Source organism: Epinephelus fuscoguttatus, linkage group LG13, assembly GCF_011397635.1.
Source record: "Epinephelus fuscoguttatus linkage group LG13, E.fuscoguttatus.final_Chr_v1".
NCBI classification, from domain to species: domain Eukaryota; kingdom Metazoa; phylum Chordata; class Actinopteri; order Perciformes; family Serranidae; genus Epinephelus; species Epinephelus fuscoguttatus.
The window spans coordinates 500,001-514,703 of NC_064764.1; the positions used below are offsets into that span (position 1 = coordinate 500,001).

General features: G+C 40.7%; 1 protein-coding gene across 2 annotated transcripts in view; it reads left to right on the top strand.

The window, feature by feature from the left end:
• The window catches only part of rrp1 (ribosomal RNA processing 1), a 74,512-nt gene extending 69,786 nt beyond the window's left edge, over positions 1-4,726 (top strand). Inside the window, exons 16-17 of one of the 2 annotated variants that reach the window (XR_007450799.1) lie at positions 824-949; positions 4,338-4,474. Coding sequence is in view for 1 of the 2 variants with exons in the window: in XM_049594835.1 (XP_049450792.1) it covers positions 4,338-4,549 (212 nt within the window). In the remaining variant the exon portion in view is untranslated. Of the gene's footprint in view, positions 1-823; positions 950-4,337 lie in introns of both variants that reach the window. The other variant, XM_049594835.1, reaches the window with a different exon arrangement.
• Positions 4,727-14,703: the final 9,977 nt, after the last annotated feature.

Below are 14,703 nucleotides of genomic sequence, written 5' to 3' on the forward strand. Positions count from 1 at the left end.
TGCACGTACTAGTAACCCAGTTTGATACTCTCCATATATCTATGACCTGCCCACCCACTGTTTGCTGAAGAGTGATTGACAACAGACACGTAGACAACAGACCAAAAGAAAACTTTTAAGAAAAAAAAGAAATAAGTAGAAAATAACATTGCATAAAAAAATGACAGAATGAATTAGAATTGCAGGTCTTAAAATGGCTTAAAATAGTTTAATCTACTAAATCTGGAGCTTCTTGGTGCCCTTCCATACAAACTCCACTAAAGCTTTATTTGTGGTGTTAATGCATAGTGGATCAAACATAGGACCATATACTTATTATGTGCCATTAATATGAACAAGAATTGATCAATAACTTGATTAGTATATTGAAAAAAAAATTGTCAGCAATTTAGATGACTAGAAAAAAACATTTTAAAAATATCTAAAAATTCACTGGTTACAGTTTCTCTACTGTGCAGGGTTGCTCTTGAAAAACAGATTTGAACTCTCAGTGAGACTTTAACCTGTTTTTTCTAGACTTCTATGAAATGGAACATCTTTTAGGGATGCCCTTATTGCAAAATTCTGCAAAAAAAAAAAGAGTTTGAATGCATCGTAATGTAACTCAAAGCAACCTCTGTCAGCAGTTAGTTCCGATCACTGCCTGCTCTCCTCTAACAGCTAACTTGCTCTCCTCCTGACGATTTCAGCATAGATTTGTTGACAATACAGCATAATCAGGGAAACAACAGGTTGCGTCCCCGGATGTGTTGATAGTGAGTTTACCGCATCCTTTCGTCCTGACAGTGTCTCAGGCAAGATCTTTGTTTGTCCCAAACAACAGGACACCCTAAGTCTGGAACCCTACTTCAAGCCTGCGCAAAGTTGATGTGAAGCAACAGAAAGACATCGGCCACTGCCATTGGTTAATGTCCTCTTACTGGCAGATAGACCGATGACATTCAACAAGGTGAATATCGATGATTTACAACAGATAAGATTTGCAACATATCGATGCATTTCTACATCTTTTGGTTTTAGACTAATGGCCATTAAAGATTATTAAAGATGTAACCTTGTAACCAAGAGATCAATCAGATTAACTGGTAATTAATGGAATCTTCAGTTGCAGCCTTAGAACAAATTCAAAACCTAAACCACTATAAAATATGCACACACATGGAAATCACTATCTGTGAATTCAATTCAGTTCAATTCAATTTTATTTATAAAGCCCAATATCACAAATCACAATTACCCTCGGAGGGCTTTACAGCATACGACATCCCTCTGTCTTTTGGACCCTCACAGTGGATAAGGAAAAACTCCACACAAAAAAACCCTTTAATGGGACTTCCGGTCTGGCGTTCGACATGTGAGGCTGTGAGGTCCATGGCTCCACAGACAACATTCTTACTTACAGTAATTTAAGCTTGTGATATACCAAAGGAATTTACATATTTGCACATGTGCAAGAGACGATTTGAGGATGGACCTAAACAAAATACTGCTGCTATTTAGCAGCATATCAGCACTTTGTGGCTGTATCATCATGGATGTGGGGGGGGTTAAGGAAGGTGATTAAGGATTTGATTTGAAGTTATTTTATAATAACATGCAGTTATAAGAGAACTAGAATGGATGAACACAGCATCTTTATTGTTAAGAAAATGAAACTTTGATAACTAAATCAAGCCATTTAAGGAACATAACAGCATTATTTGTAACCTTGAATGGAAAAAAAAGAAAGGTCTGGCCTCCTGACTCAGGGCTTTCTTGCATTTCCAAAAGTGGCCAGTGGCCTAGTGGTAGAGTGTCCTCCCTGAGACTGGGAGGTCATGGGTTCGATCCCCGGCTGGGTCATACCAAAGACTTTAAAAATGGGACCCATTGCCTCCATGCTTGGGGTTGGAATTGGGGGGCTAGATCACCACATGATTCCTGAGCACGGCACCGCTGCTGCTCACCATTCCCTCAGGGGATGGGTCAAATATGGAGAACAAATTTCACACACTCAGGTGTGTGACAATCAGTGGAACTTTAATCTTTAATCCCTCTCTGACACCAAGGACAGCACTCGATACAATCCTTGAAATCAAACCAGAGGTCAAAGGAACAATATCTAAGCTTTACACAGCCATATTTAACATTGAAGGTTCATTTCTTTCAACTGTTAGAGCAAAGTGGGAGGGGGATCTGGGAACTTGCATATCTGATGATCAGTGGTCTAAAATATTTAAATATACTCATTCATCTTCAATTTGTACAAGGCATAACCTCATTCAGTTTAAGATTGTTCATGGACTTCACATGTCAAAAGTGGAACTTTCCAAGATTTTTCCCAATGTCAGTCCTGTTTGTGACAAAAGCAAACAATTCCCTGCCAGTCTTTATCACACATTCTGGTCATGTCCAAGCCTAACAAAATTCTGGTCTTCAATATTTATTGTATATTCGGAGAAAGCAGGCCAGAAAATTTAACCTTGTCCCTTCCTTGGTCTTTTTGGTGTGCTGTCAGGAAAACTCAATCTGACTAAAATACAGCTAAGTCGCATAGCTTACTCAGCCCTTTTAGCAAGGCGTCTTATTCTTTTGAGTTGGTCATTGTCCTCCTTCTTTTAGCAGGTGGATCTGTGAAGTCATGTATTGTCTTAAAATAGAAAAGATAAGATACACACTGCAGGGGTCCATTCGGAAATTTGATGCAGTGTGGCAGCCCTTTATTTTTTATGTGGAACGTCTGACTGTACCACTCAACGTATGAATGGAGTATAGAGCTACATGGGTGTACTACTCTGGAAACTGTTTTTGTTTTGTTTGCTTTATTTATTTATTTTATTAATTTATTTATGTATTATTTTTCTATTTTTAGTTCTCTTTTTCTTTTTTCTCTTTCCTTTCTCTACTTACTGTCTTGTAATTGGTGAAATTTCTATTCATTTATATGTATGTATCATGGATGTTACATTTTTCACTCTGTAAATGTTAAAATTTCAATAAAAACACAGTGACAAAAAAACATGTAAACAGACGTGCAATAGATGTCATACAGAACAACATAATAAATTTGCAGTATTCCATCTGACAAAATGATACATGAAGAGAGACAGAGATGGAGAGAGAAATTGAGCCAGAGCCAGAGAGAGATGCAGGACAGACAGTAATGATAATAGCCACAATAACATTAATTTAAGTAAATTGCGATACAATATGTTGTAAGTATATATTAATATAGGACAGTATATGTACATGACAATAATGATCATATGTGTATAATAACAGCAGCAGTAGGCAGCATCAGGCAGGACCACAGCAGCAGCACAACCACGTCACACAATCCAGGCATAGCTGCGATACGAGTTAACCTGTCAGACAGTGGGGCACAAAGGCTCCGGAGAAGAGGAAGAAGTGATTATGCTGCTCAATTAGTAACCATAGGAACAAGTATGTCAGCATATAAGCACAGGTAGGTGAAATGTGTCCCACACAGTGCTACGAAAGACAATTACGACATAACATGAGTACGAGCAGCCCGAGACTGCACCTCGCCACAGTCTCCAGTTAATAATGCTCATAACCATGTCTTTTTTTTTTTTTTTTGCTCTTTGTGACACCAGAGAAGATAAATGCATACCACTTAGTAAAGCGCAACATGACTTAGTATCAGTCACCAAAATAAACTTTTTGTGTGTCTCACCTGTCAGTTTGTATGATGTCATGTTTACTGTTTGTTTGTTACAAAGTATTATGAATATGTACTTAAGTAGAAATGAAGGCATGTTCTTTGGTTGTGTTTTGTTTATTTGTGGTGTGAGGAATTGTTCTGAAAAAGCTGCAGCTGTCTGCTGTCTTTTTTTAGGCCAACCTAGTACAGATGCAGGATCTGATTAATCTTAATAGTGGTTGAGAATAAAATCCCACCACAAGGTCTGTTTAGTAGCGGTTTTGGAGTTTTCAGTCAGACAGTTTGCACAGTTGGCATTGTATTTTGAAATGTCCCTATTCTCTATACTGGGAACACATCTGTCACATAATGAACTCTGAACCTCAGCCTTTAAACCATAATGGACCTAGAGTCCTTTATAGTACACTTACACTATTGTAGCAGTTCCATTTTTTTTCTTTGCTTTCCAAACCTCCAGAACAGCTACTATATGGACCTTGCAGTTAGATGGTATTCTCAATTGCTGTTTTCGAGGTCCATGATGAACTTTGAAACCCAGCTCATAAATGCGTAAGCTGTATGTTGTGATTCTATAAAATAAATAATAATGTTATACATTAATTAAATGTCTTAACAGTTGTAGTAACAACCTTTGTAACTGCTGCTTGTATCTTTTTTTTATGCCATGGTGCAGAGTTCAGGAAGACGGATCGCAGCCTGCTGGTGAGTCCAGACGGGTCATCAAGAGTGCCCTTTGACCCAGAGCAGAAACCCAAGTTTGGAGTCTTAAAGTCCCCGCCCACACAGTTGTCCATTAGAAAGACCCCCAAGGTCAACAAGAAGTCCAGCTCCAATATTCCAAAATGCAAGCTGCAACAACGACTCTCAGAGACAGACTTCTCCTAACATCACACACCGACAGGTTGTAGCTACAGATGTTGTGCTCTGTCAGCTGTTAAATGGCCTGGTTTCTAAAACATCCTGTTCTGGAAAGTTAGAGTAGTATTTTTATGTTTCTGATATCAGTGTTGCTTTTTGCCTGAGTGACTCTGCATTTTAATAAAGTTACTCACTACAATTTGATCAGCTTTTCAGTATGTGTGATTGTTTGATAAAGTGTACTTAAGAGTCTGTTGAATGTTTAGAAATTATAGGGACTTTTTTTGGGAAGGATGAAACGAACATAATAAACCTTGATCAAGTTCATTCAATAATTCCATAACTTGAGTCAAATTGAAGACACTTTAATGTGAAGGTAATGCTGATGGCTGAGCAGAATAAAAACTGTTCAAGTGTACCTCTGTATAACTTGAGTCCTTTTCTCATTAGAAGTGTGGTTCAGACAAACTTTAGCCCTGCATGAATAAAACTGACAGACGAGGTTAGTCTGTCCAAGCAGTGAGGTTTCAGTACAGAGGGCTCCAGCAAAACGTGTGAACACAATACCTCAAGAACAACTCGGGGGAATTTCTTCAACTTTGTACAAACATCCACTTTGAGTCATGGATGAATTGATTAGAATTTGGTGGTCAAAGGTCAAGGCCACTGTGACCTTGTGTCCGCCGCATTTCATAAATGAGATACCTTGAGATGGTCTTGGGGGAATTTCCTCAAATTTGGCACAACGTCCACTTGGACTCATGAATCAACACGTTAGAATCTGGTGGTCAAAGGTCAAGGTCACTATGGCTTCACAAAATACATGTTTGGCCATGACTCAGGAATTGATACACAATTATGACAAGTTTTCAAATGTCTGATAGGATATGATGAAAATATATGTTTGACCAGAGGGTGAGGACTGGGACCATTTCAGATGGTCCTCTTTACCAATCTGACACAAAGGGGACAGCAGAGACAAGGTTTAAAAGTGACAATTAGGTTTATTAAATGTATGAACTAAAAACAAGATGTAAGAAATAATATTTGTGAGCAACAACAACAAAAAAAAATGTGATAGTCCTAAGCTAAGCTAAAACCCAAACGTACAAAAATAAATTGTATAAGTTAAGAATGATTAATTGGGGGGAGGGTTGCTGTGTACCAAGTCGGGGGGGAATTTTAGGGGAAGACCCACTCAGTCAAGCCAATCAAAAAAAAGGGAGTGTGGTTACAGACACGCCAAACTATAGATAAAGTGTATGGTGAAAACACAGCAAACACTCAAATGTGCAAAAGGAGTGGATGCTTGGGGAGCTTGGCCTGCTTGGACAAGCCTCAACCCTCCCTTCTTCTGTCAAAGTAAAGACAAAGAAGAAAAAAAACAGGTGGGCGATAGCACCGTTAAAAACTGTTTAACCTTTTACACCCTATAACATAAGTTAAGTATATTAATAGAAATATAACCCCTAGACAAAACAGCAGTCAGCACTGCAAGAAAAACAAGACTAAAAGACAATTAACCAAAAATTAAAAGAGGGTGTCTGGAGTATTAAAGGAATGTCATGAGTTTTACCTTGACAGTCATGAAAAAGGGTTAAATCAGCTCTCACTAATGGCAGGACCAGGCATTCACCTCTTCACCTCATCAAACCCACAGCCTCAGTTATCACCAATCAAAATGTGACTCCACCCTTTAAGATCCATAGAGGAACCCACCAGGGCTGTCCCTTATCCCCATTCCTCTTTGCCATTCTTCGAGAACCACTGGCTGTAAGCATAAGACAGTCTGACAATATAGCCCCTATAGTGGTAAAAGGGACCTCACACCAACTTTCCCTGTATGCACATGATATGCTTTTGTATATCTCTAACCCACAGAAGTCAATCCCGCCACTTTTGTGCCTAATTGAGTGGTTTGGGTCTCTCTCTGGGTTTATAGTTAACCTTGCTAAAAGTGAAGTTATGCCCATCACAGAAAATAGCAAAGAGTTCCTTGAGAGTATACCCTTTAAAGAAGTACACAACTGCTTTACTTATCTTGGTATAATTGTAACAAGAAATCCTGATGACCTGTTAAAGACAAAATGGCAAAAACGTATAGATAAACAGAATATTGACTTCTGGAAAACCCTCCCTATCTCTCTGGTTGGTAGGATTAATGCTGTAAAAATGATTGTGTTAGCTCAATTTCTTTTTCTTTTCCAAGGCATTCCTTTCTTCATACCTCAGTTAGCAGAGTTGGGTAAGGGTTACTTTAAAAGTAATCAAATTACTGCATTACTTTTTTGAAAAGTAACCAGTTACTTTACTGCGTTACTCCCCGAGAAAAGTAACTCAAGTACTTTTAAAGTACTTCCAACGTTACTCCCCGAGAAAAGTAACTCAAGTGCTTTTAAAGTACTTTTCAGTATTCTACATTTCCTATTGGGCAATGGACCACAGGGCGCTTCACCTACATTTTTTGTCTCCAAAATTAAAGTTATTGACCACTTGCCCTTCATTGAGATCCAATTCTCCCGTCACAGCCGTCACTTTGACCAGTAGAAACAAAGAACGATCTACTGCCGTAGACAACTGTATAACAACACCCCAGCCTTTTTAATATTTCCTCGAGGGATGTTACCATGACAGAGTAAAAGGGGAAAATAGTGTGAAACAGCAGAGGCACTTTGTCAACCCGCTGAGTACTATCATTAGCATCAAGCTAGCAGACAATGTTACATCCTCACGGTCGGACATAAAGTAATAACATTAACAAATATTGGCGGGGCTTTTACTCACCACAACTGCAGAGGCTACCAGCTTTATCTGAAACACACTACATTATAAAAGGGCCGTTATTTATTAATCCCTCTGTGTCTTCATATATTTACTTTTTATCTGCTCCTGTTGTTTTTGTAAAGTTAATGCATCGCGCCGTTGTCATAACCCTGGCTCGAGAGGTTATGGCAAAGAAGGGAAAGGACTCAGAATACGAGTAAATTAAGTAATTTATTAAAGTAAACAAATATTAACTAATGAGATAAAGAATAAGATGTGTTAAGTCAGTAGGATCAGTAGTGCGCATGTGGGTGTGTGAGGATGTGCTGCATGGTGTTGTGTGTGCAAAAGGCTCAACAAAACCAACAAGTGTGCTGCCAGGATGGAGAGAGAGGGAGAAGCACTGAAGCTTCTGCCTTTTATCCTCTGCAGGAGCACCTAGCCCAGGTGCTCCAGATCAGGCAATCAGGCCACACCTCAGAGAGGAAACAGAGAGAGAGGGACTGAGAGGCAACATTAAGAACATACCCTTATAACCTCAGCTGAGAGAATCCCTCCATTTTCTAAATAGGCTTTTATTGTGAAATATTTGTAGGAACTTGGTTGTGGAGTATACAGTAGCTTGAATGTTAACGTACGGTACTTCAAATGTAGCTCCTGCCACCTGCACATTTCGGCTAGGACATGAACAGACACAGTGACTGAAATAATAGTAAAAGTAATAAAAATAGGACAAGAATAACCCGATGACATCACACACGCCATGAAAGGTGACCGGGGATAATTGGTGAGTTCCATCGTGTAGTGTGTCATGTCTGTCGGCCAAGTCACGGCACGATTTTATGACTCCACAATTGTGTAATGTGACATAGTGACTTTCAGAACGGGCAGAAAAGTGTAGCGTGTAGTGTGTACCAGGCATAATGCAAGTCCTCCTGAGTCTAACCTGTCTGTCAGGGAGTCGTCCTCCATCTATTGAGTTGTGGGGATTTTACTGACGATCCTGCGGAATGCTTTAGACTCAACTGTAGACAACGGCAGCATTTTTTCTACCACATAGCTAGCCACAAGTTTCATGGCTTCTTTCGGACTGATTTCTTTAGTGTAGTCGCACAGCGATTAGCTAGCTACTTAGAAAGGAATAGCTTAATAGATACCATGGTGCAGAAGGCAGGAATACCAGGTTTTTCAGGGTGTTTAGAGCATACTAGCATGATCTGGCACCAGATTCAGGCAGCGAAGATCAACAAAAGAGACCTACATGTAATATTTTTAGATCTTGTAAATGCATTTGGTTCAGTACCGCATAGCCTCATTTGGAGTGCGTTTGACTATTTCAGAGTGCCACAGGTAGTTGTTAACTTAGTGCAAGCATACTTTCAGGATATTAGGTTGTGTCTAAGTACGACAGGTTTCACAACAGGTTGGCAGAGGCTAGAAATAGGCATCATGGCAGGGTGTACAATTTTTCCATTAGCATTGACTATGACGATGGAAGTAATCATCAGGGCTTTTAAGTGGGTGGTAGCTGGGGAGAGACGGCAGAACGGGTTGCATCTTCCACCAGTTTGGGCTTACATGGATGACATGACACTGGTGACCACAACAATGCTATGTACAAAGAGGCTACTAGAGAAGGTAAATAAGAACCTCAAGTGGGCCAGCATGAAGATCAAGCCTAGTAAATCTAGAAGCATCTCGATACATAGAGGGAAGTTAAGTGATAGGAAGTTTGTCATAGATGATGAGGAAATCCCAACAATTAGGGAAAAGTCAGTAAAGAGCTTAGGTAGGTGGTACAATGTGGAGTTGAATGATGAGGAACAGGTGGTGAAATTTAGAAAAGATGTGGCAGAAGGATAGGATAGAATAGATAAATCAGAACTTCCAGGAAAGTTGAAGTTGTGGTGTTTACAATTTGGGCTATATCCTAGATTAATGTGGCCATTGTCAGTTTATGAAATTCCAATATCCATTGTGGAGAGAATTGAAAGGTCAGTTAGCTCCTATATTAGGAAGTGGTTGGGCGCTCCTAGGTGCCTAAGTAGTGTTGCATTGTATGGAAAAGGAATACTTGGTAGGAGCTACATACGATGTGTTACCAACCCCCCAGAACCTAAAACTGTGGGTAAATGAGGACCCATCATGCCCATTGTGTTCACGTACCGTAACCTTAAAGCATATTTTGTCAGGCTGTAAAGTTAGCTTGTCACAAGGCCGATATACATGGCGACATAACCAGGTGTTGAAATGTTTAGCTGCAGGCATCGAAGGGAAACGAAGACAGGTGAATTCAGAAGGTGTTAAGGATAGGAGTTTAGTAATTCAGTTTGTCCGTGAGGGAGAGAAATACAGAAGAGATAAGTTAGTAAGGATCAGCAAACACACTCACCTTGCAGCATGGTCTCGAACAAAAGCGATTCAAATAGGCCACTCCCACACTTAAATAACCTTCCTCTTCCTGGATTTCCTCCTGAGAGGAAGTGGATCTCTCCACCTGGTCTCAAGGATTTATGTACCCTGCTTAGTAGGTCCCCCTGCTGGTCCCCAACTGACATTACTTCTACGCTTCCAGATCCATTGGCTACATTTAATTGCTTCATCTGACATTTCCCTCACTGTCTTCCTCAAACTCTGTCCCCGCACTCCGAGTTCCCCCAGGAGCGAGACAGCTGATCTTGCTACGAATCCCGTACACCCCACTTCCACTGGACAAATCCTAGTCTTCCATCCTCGCTGCTCAGCTTCTGCTCCTAAGTCTGCACATCTAAGCTTTTTTCTTTCATAGGCTTCTTCCACTGAGTCTTCCCAAGGAACTGTCAGCTCAACGAAATAAACTAACTGTTGACTCACTGACCACAACACTAAGTCAGGCCTCTGCCTGGTACAAGCTATTTCCTGGGGAACAACAAGCTTTCCCCCTAAATCTACTTGCATTTCCCAATCACAAGCACCTTCACACCCTTGCCTCTTCACTAACTTATCTCTTCTGTGTTTCTCTCCCTCACGGACAAACTGAATTACTAAACTCTTATCCTTAACACCTTCTGAATTCACCTGTCTTCGTTTCCCTTCGATGCCTGCAGCTAAACATTTCAACACCTGGTTATGTCGCCATGTATATCGGGCTTGTGACAAGCTAACTTTACAGCCTGACAAAATATGCTTTAAGGTTGCGGTACGTGAACACAATGGGCATGATGGGTCCTCATTTACCCACAGTTTTAGGTTCTGGGGGGTTGGTAACACATCGTATGTAGCCCCTACCAGGAATCTAATACGATTCTCCTCCATACTCCACAGGTCCCTCCAACTAAGCTTCCTCTTCTCTACACTTTCCCAATTCAACCACTGTCCCTGTTTAGCCTGGGCCACTACCTTTGCACCCCTTAGCATCTCTTCCTGTTCTACAACCAGCTTTCTTTTATCTTTGAGACCTGCTTTATTCCATACCGGTTTGGCTGAGCCAAGCCCCAGGCCTCCCCGGCCAAACTGAACATTACCTACAATCTCTGCATGCCTAAGAGCTGCCTCTGCCTTCTGAACTGCCAATCTTGGGTTCCACTTCCTCCCCTTGGTTTGGTTTGGAACCACACTCCTAACTACCACATCCTTACTCCCAGATAACAACAGCTCTGTCCTGACCTTGGTACATTTAAATTCCTCTGTTAAACTAGATACTGGCAGCTGAAGTATCCCTTTTCCATACAATGCAACACTACTTAGCCACCTAGGACCCAACCACTTCCTAATATAGGAGCTAACCGACCTTTCAATTCTCTCCACTACGGATATTGGAATTTCATAAATTGACAATGGCCACATTAATCTAGGATATAGCCCAAATTGCAAACACCACAACTTCAGCTTTCCTGGAAGTTCGGATTTATCTATTCTATCCAATCCTTCTGCCACATCTTTCCTAAATTTCACCACCTGTTCCTCATCATTTAACTCCACATTGTACCACCTACCTAAGCTCTTTACTGACTTTTCCCTAATTGTTGGGATTTCCTCATGACAAACTTGAAACTTGTGAAATAGAGTATGGTGAATGTGCCAGGAAAGGTAGTATCAGCACTACTTCTACCTGGAGCTCGCATGTATGGAGCCTGGGTTTGGTTGAAGGTGGCAGTGCTGTTTGGGCTGAGAAAGCCATGTGTAAGTAAGGAGGAAATCCAGGAAGAGGAAGGTTATTTAAGTCTGGGAGTGGCCTATTTGAATCCCTTTTGTTTGAGACCATGCTGCGAGGTGAGTGTGTTTGCTGATCCTGTTACTTTATTGATCTCCTTTAACTTTAGCTTATATTGTAGTTATGCTATGTAGCGTGTGGAATAGAGTATGGCGAGTGTGCTAGGAAAGGTAGTATCAGCACTGCTTCTCCCTGGAGCTCGCATGTACGGAGCCTGGGATTGTTGAAGGTGGCGGTGCTGTTTGAGCTGAGAAAGCCATGTGTAAGTAAGGTAAAGGAGGTTAGTGGGTTGGTGTGGGGAGCAGTGAGACCTGGCATTAGCCTATCATCATACCCTTCCAATGGAACTACAAAGCAGTACACATAGCAAAAAAGGAATCTGTGACTTAAATGCATTATACATAAATGGTACATTTGCCTCTTTTGCACAACTTCAAAGTTTGTACACCATCCCAGTGTTTAATTTGTTCAGATACTTTCAAATAAGGGATTTCACCAGGAAAAGCGTACATATTTACCACAACAAACTCTGTCATGATACCCTCAATGCCATTAACAGATTTGACCCACTACTTCTTCACACAGACAGGCATGGGCCACTGAGTTGAATGAGGAAATAGGCAAAATAGGCTTTTAACAATGTATGGCAAATATAAATGACTGTTCAGTCTATGTTAGACATAATTTGATACAGTTTAAGACATACACCGTGTGTACTACTGTAGAATCAAGATACATAAGTTTGATCCATCAACATCACCATTATGTATTAGATGCAAAATTTCTGAAGGAACACTGGTACATACTCTTTGGTCATGTACAAAGTTATCTTCCTACTGGTGGGATATTTTCCAATGCTCCTCTAAAGCCTTTAAGAAGAGCTGGACCCTAGACCAGAGTCCTGCACGGGTCCAATTTTCAAGATCCGACCCGCCCCGCCCCGGGGACGTACAAAACCTCACCCAAACCGCAAACCCGGGCATCACGCCAATTAGTACCACAACCCGGTCTGACTCGTTGAAACACGACCTGCAGCCAACCCGTAACCCGGATTTAAAGTAATCATTTTGGGTCATATTGGCTGAATATTGAACAGCATATCGCCACAGTTAAGGTGCCAGTGAGCAACGACCTGAATGAAGCAGCCCTCACAATAAAAACCTGACTTCAGCTCCATCATCAACCCTCTGTGTTCTTCTCCCATACGAGTGTAAAAGCACTCGTTTGTTACGTTTAATGCTTTTAAACTTTTAATCTATGTAAAGGAACTTTACATGTGTAATAATAGACTTACTTTCTGTCCAGAGTGACGTTCAGTAGTTATGAGCTGTCACATGTTTTTAGAATCCATCGAGGAGAGAAGTAATCCATCAGGGAAACACTTCAGAAACATTATAAAGTGATAGTTGTACGTTTTATCCACTTATTTCTCAGATACCTAAATAATTACTTACTGTTTTGGAAGCGGCGCTTGTTAGACGGTGGCAGCCATGTTGATTCTCTCGTCCAATCACAAATTGTGTTATTAGATGGTGAAACATGTGTAAACAGCTGAACCAATGACTGTTGCGAAATAGCAGAAGCGATCCTCAAAGAGTAAATAATGACCAAGATAGTCATCTGTAGTTTACCAAACTAACTAAAAAGATTAGTTTGATGTGTTTATCTAAAACCCGCGATCCGACCCGCATGTTATTTTTTCCACCCAGATCCAAACCCGGGAAAAATTTTTTTTAAAAACACCCACAAATCAGCTGTTTTTGCGGGTATCCGTCGGGTACCGGGGAGTACCCGACCCACTGCAGGACTCTGCCCCAGACCCACTGATTGCAGTCTTAGGGGAAAGTGGGTCCCTGCTTATGGCTAATACGTATGAGGCTCAGGCTGTATCTTTTGGTATGGTTGTGGCCAAGAAAATAATTTTGCAAATATGGATATCTGACTGCACCAATGTATGAGATGTGTCTTAGAGAAATGGAGAACGTGTTAAGCCTGGAAAGAATTAGATAGTATAATGAAGGTAAATTGAAATACTTTGCTACAGTACCTTGTACCTTGCTACAGTACATATGTTTGAGTGGTGAAGTCTGACAAGCTCCTAATGATTTGTATACATGTTATTTTGGTCGCTGTAATTATTTCATTTTAAATCTTGTGATGTCATATTTTGTATTGTGCCACATGACATTCTAGACTGTGATTGTTTGTATATGTGCTTTGTTCAACTCATAACTAAACAATAAAAACATTTATAAAAAAGAAAAAAAAAAAAGCTGAAGCTCTTTTGGGGTCTCTATCCAAAGCCGAGCTCACGAAGAGGCAACTCCCCCGTTCAGCCTCACTCCTGGGATCCCTCCTGCATTCCTGCCTTCGACCCAACACATCGACCATCATGCTCGCATGCTACCCAGGAACCCAGCCTTCATCCATCAACCCTTAGTCTTCCATCCCTTCGTTCCTCAACCCTCATCCCTTCATTCCTCACTCTATATCCCTTGATCTTTACCCTGTCATCCCTAACTTTTCATCCATCCGGCCCTTGACTCTCATCCCTCATCCATTCGACCCTCGACCCTTCATCCCTCATCCCTTCATCCCTCATCCATTCGACCCTCAACCCTTCTTCCCTCATCCCCTCAACCATTCGACCATCATCCATTCATCCCTCATCCTTTTGAACCTCAACCCCTCATCCCTTCATTCCTCATCCATTCAGCCCTCATCTCTTCATCCCTCCATTCCTCATCCATTCGACCCTCATCCCATCATCCCTTTGAACCATACCCCTTCACGCTTTTCCTCCGAAATCCATCATACGCAATAAGTCATTCAAAATCTTTACCTTATTGGTGTGGTCTTTGTTAGTGAAATGTAGTTTTATAACTAGGTTTGGGAACAAAGACCACACCTTGAACCTGAATGAATGTAACAGTGAATGTTAATTGTGAGCTACAGTTTGTCAGAACTGTCACACCGGTGGAGCTATGTTCTTTATAAATGAAAACAACAGAATCAAGGTTATTAATTTACTGTATTCCAATGATTAATTATAGCTATTTAAATATTGTTGAAAAAAAAACAATCATTAGACCTAGATATCTAATGAACATTCACTTCACAACCAGGTTGAAGCTGGTTTTGATGTTTTTTGACCTTCAAATCAGCAAATCAATGCTGGCATTCAAGGGCTATTTTCAAAACAATTTTTTTTTTTTAAATTTTTTAA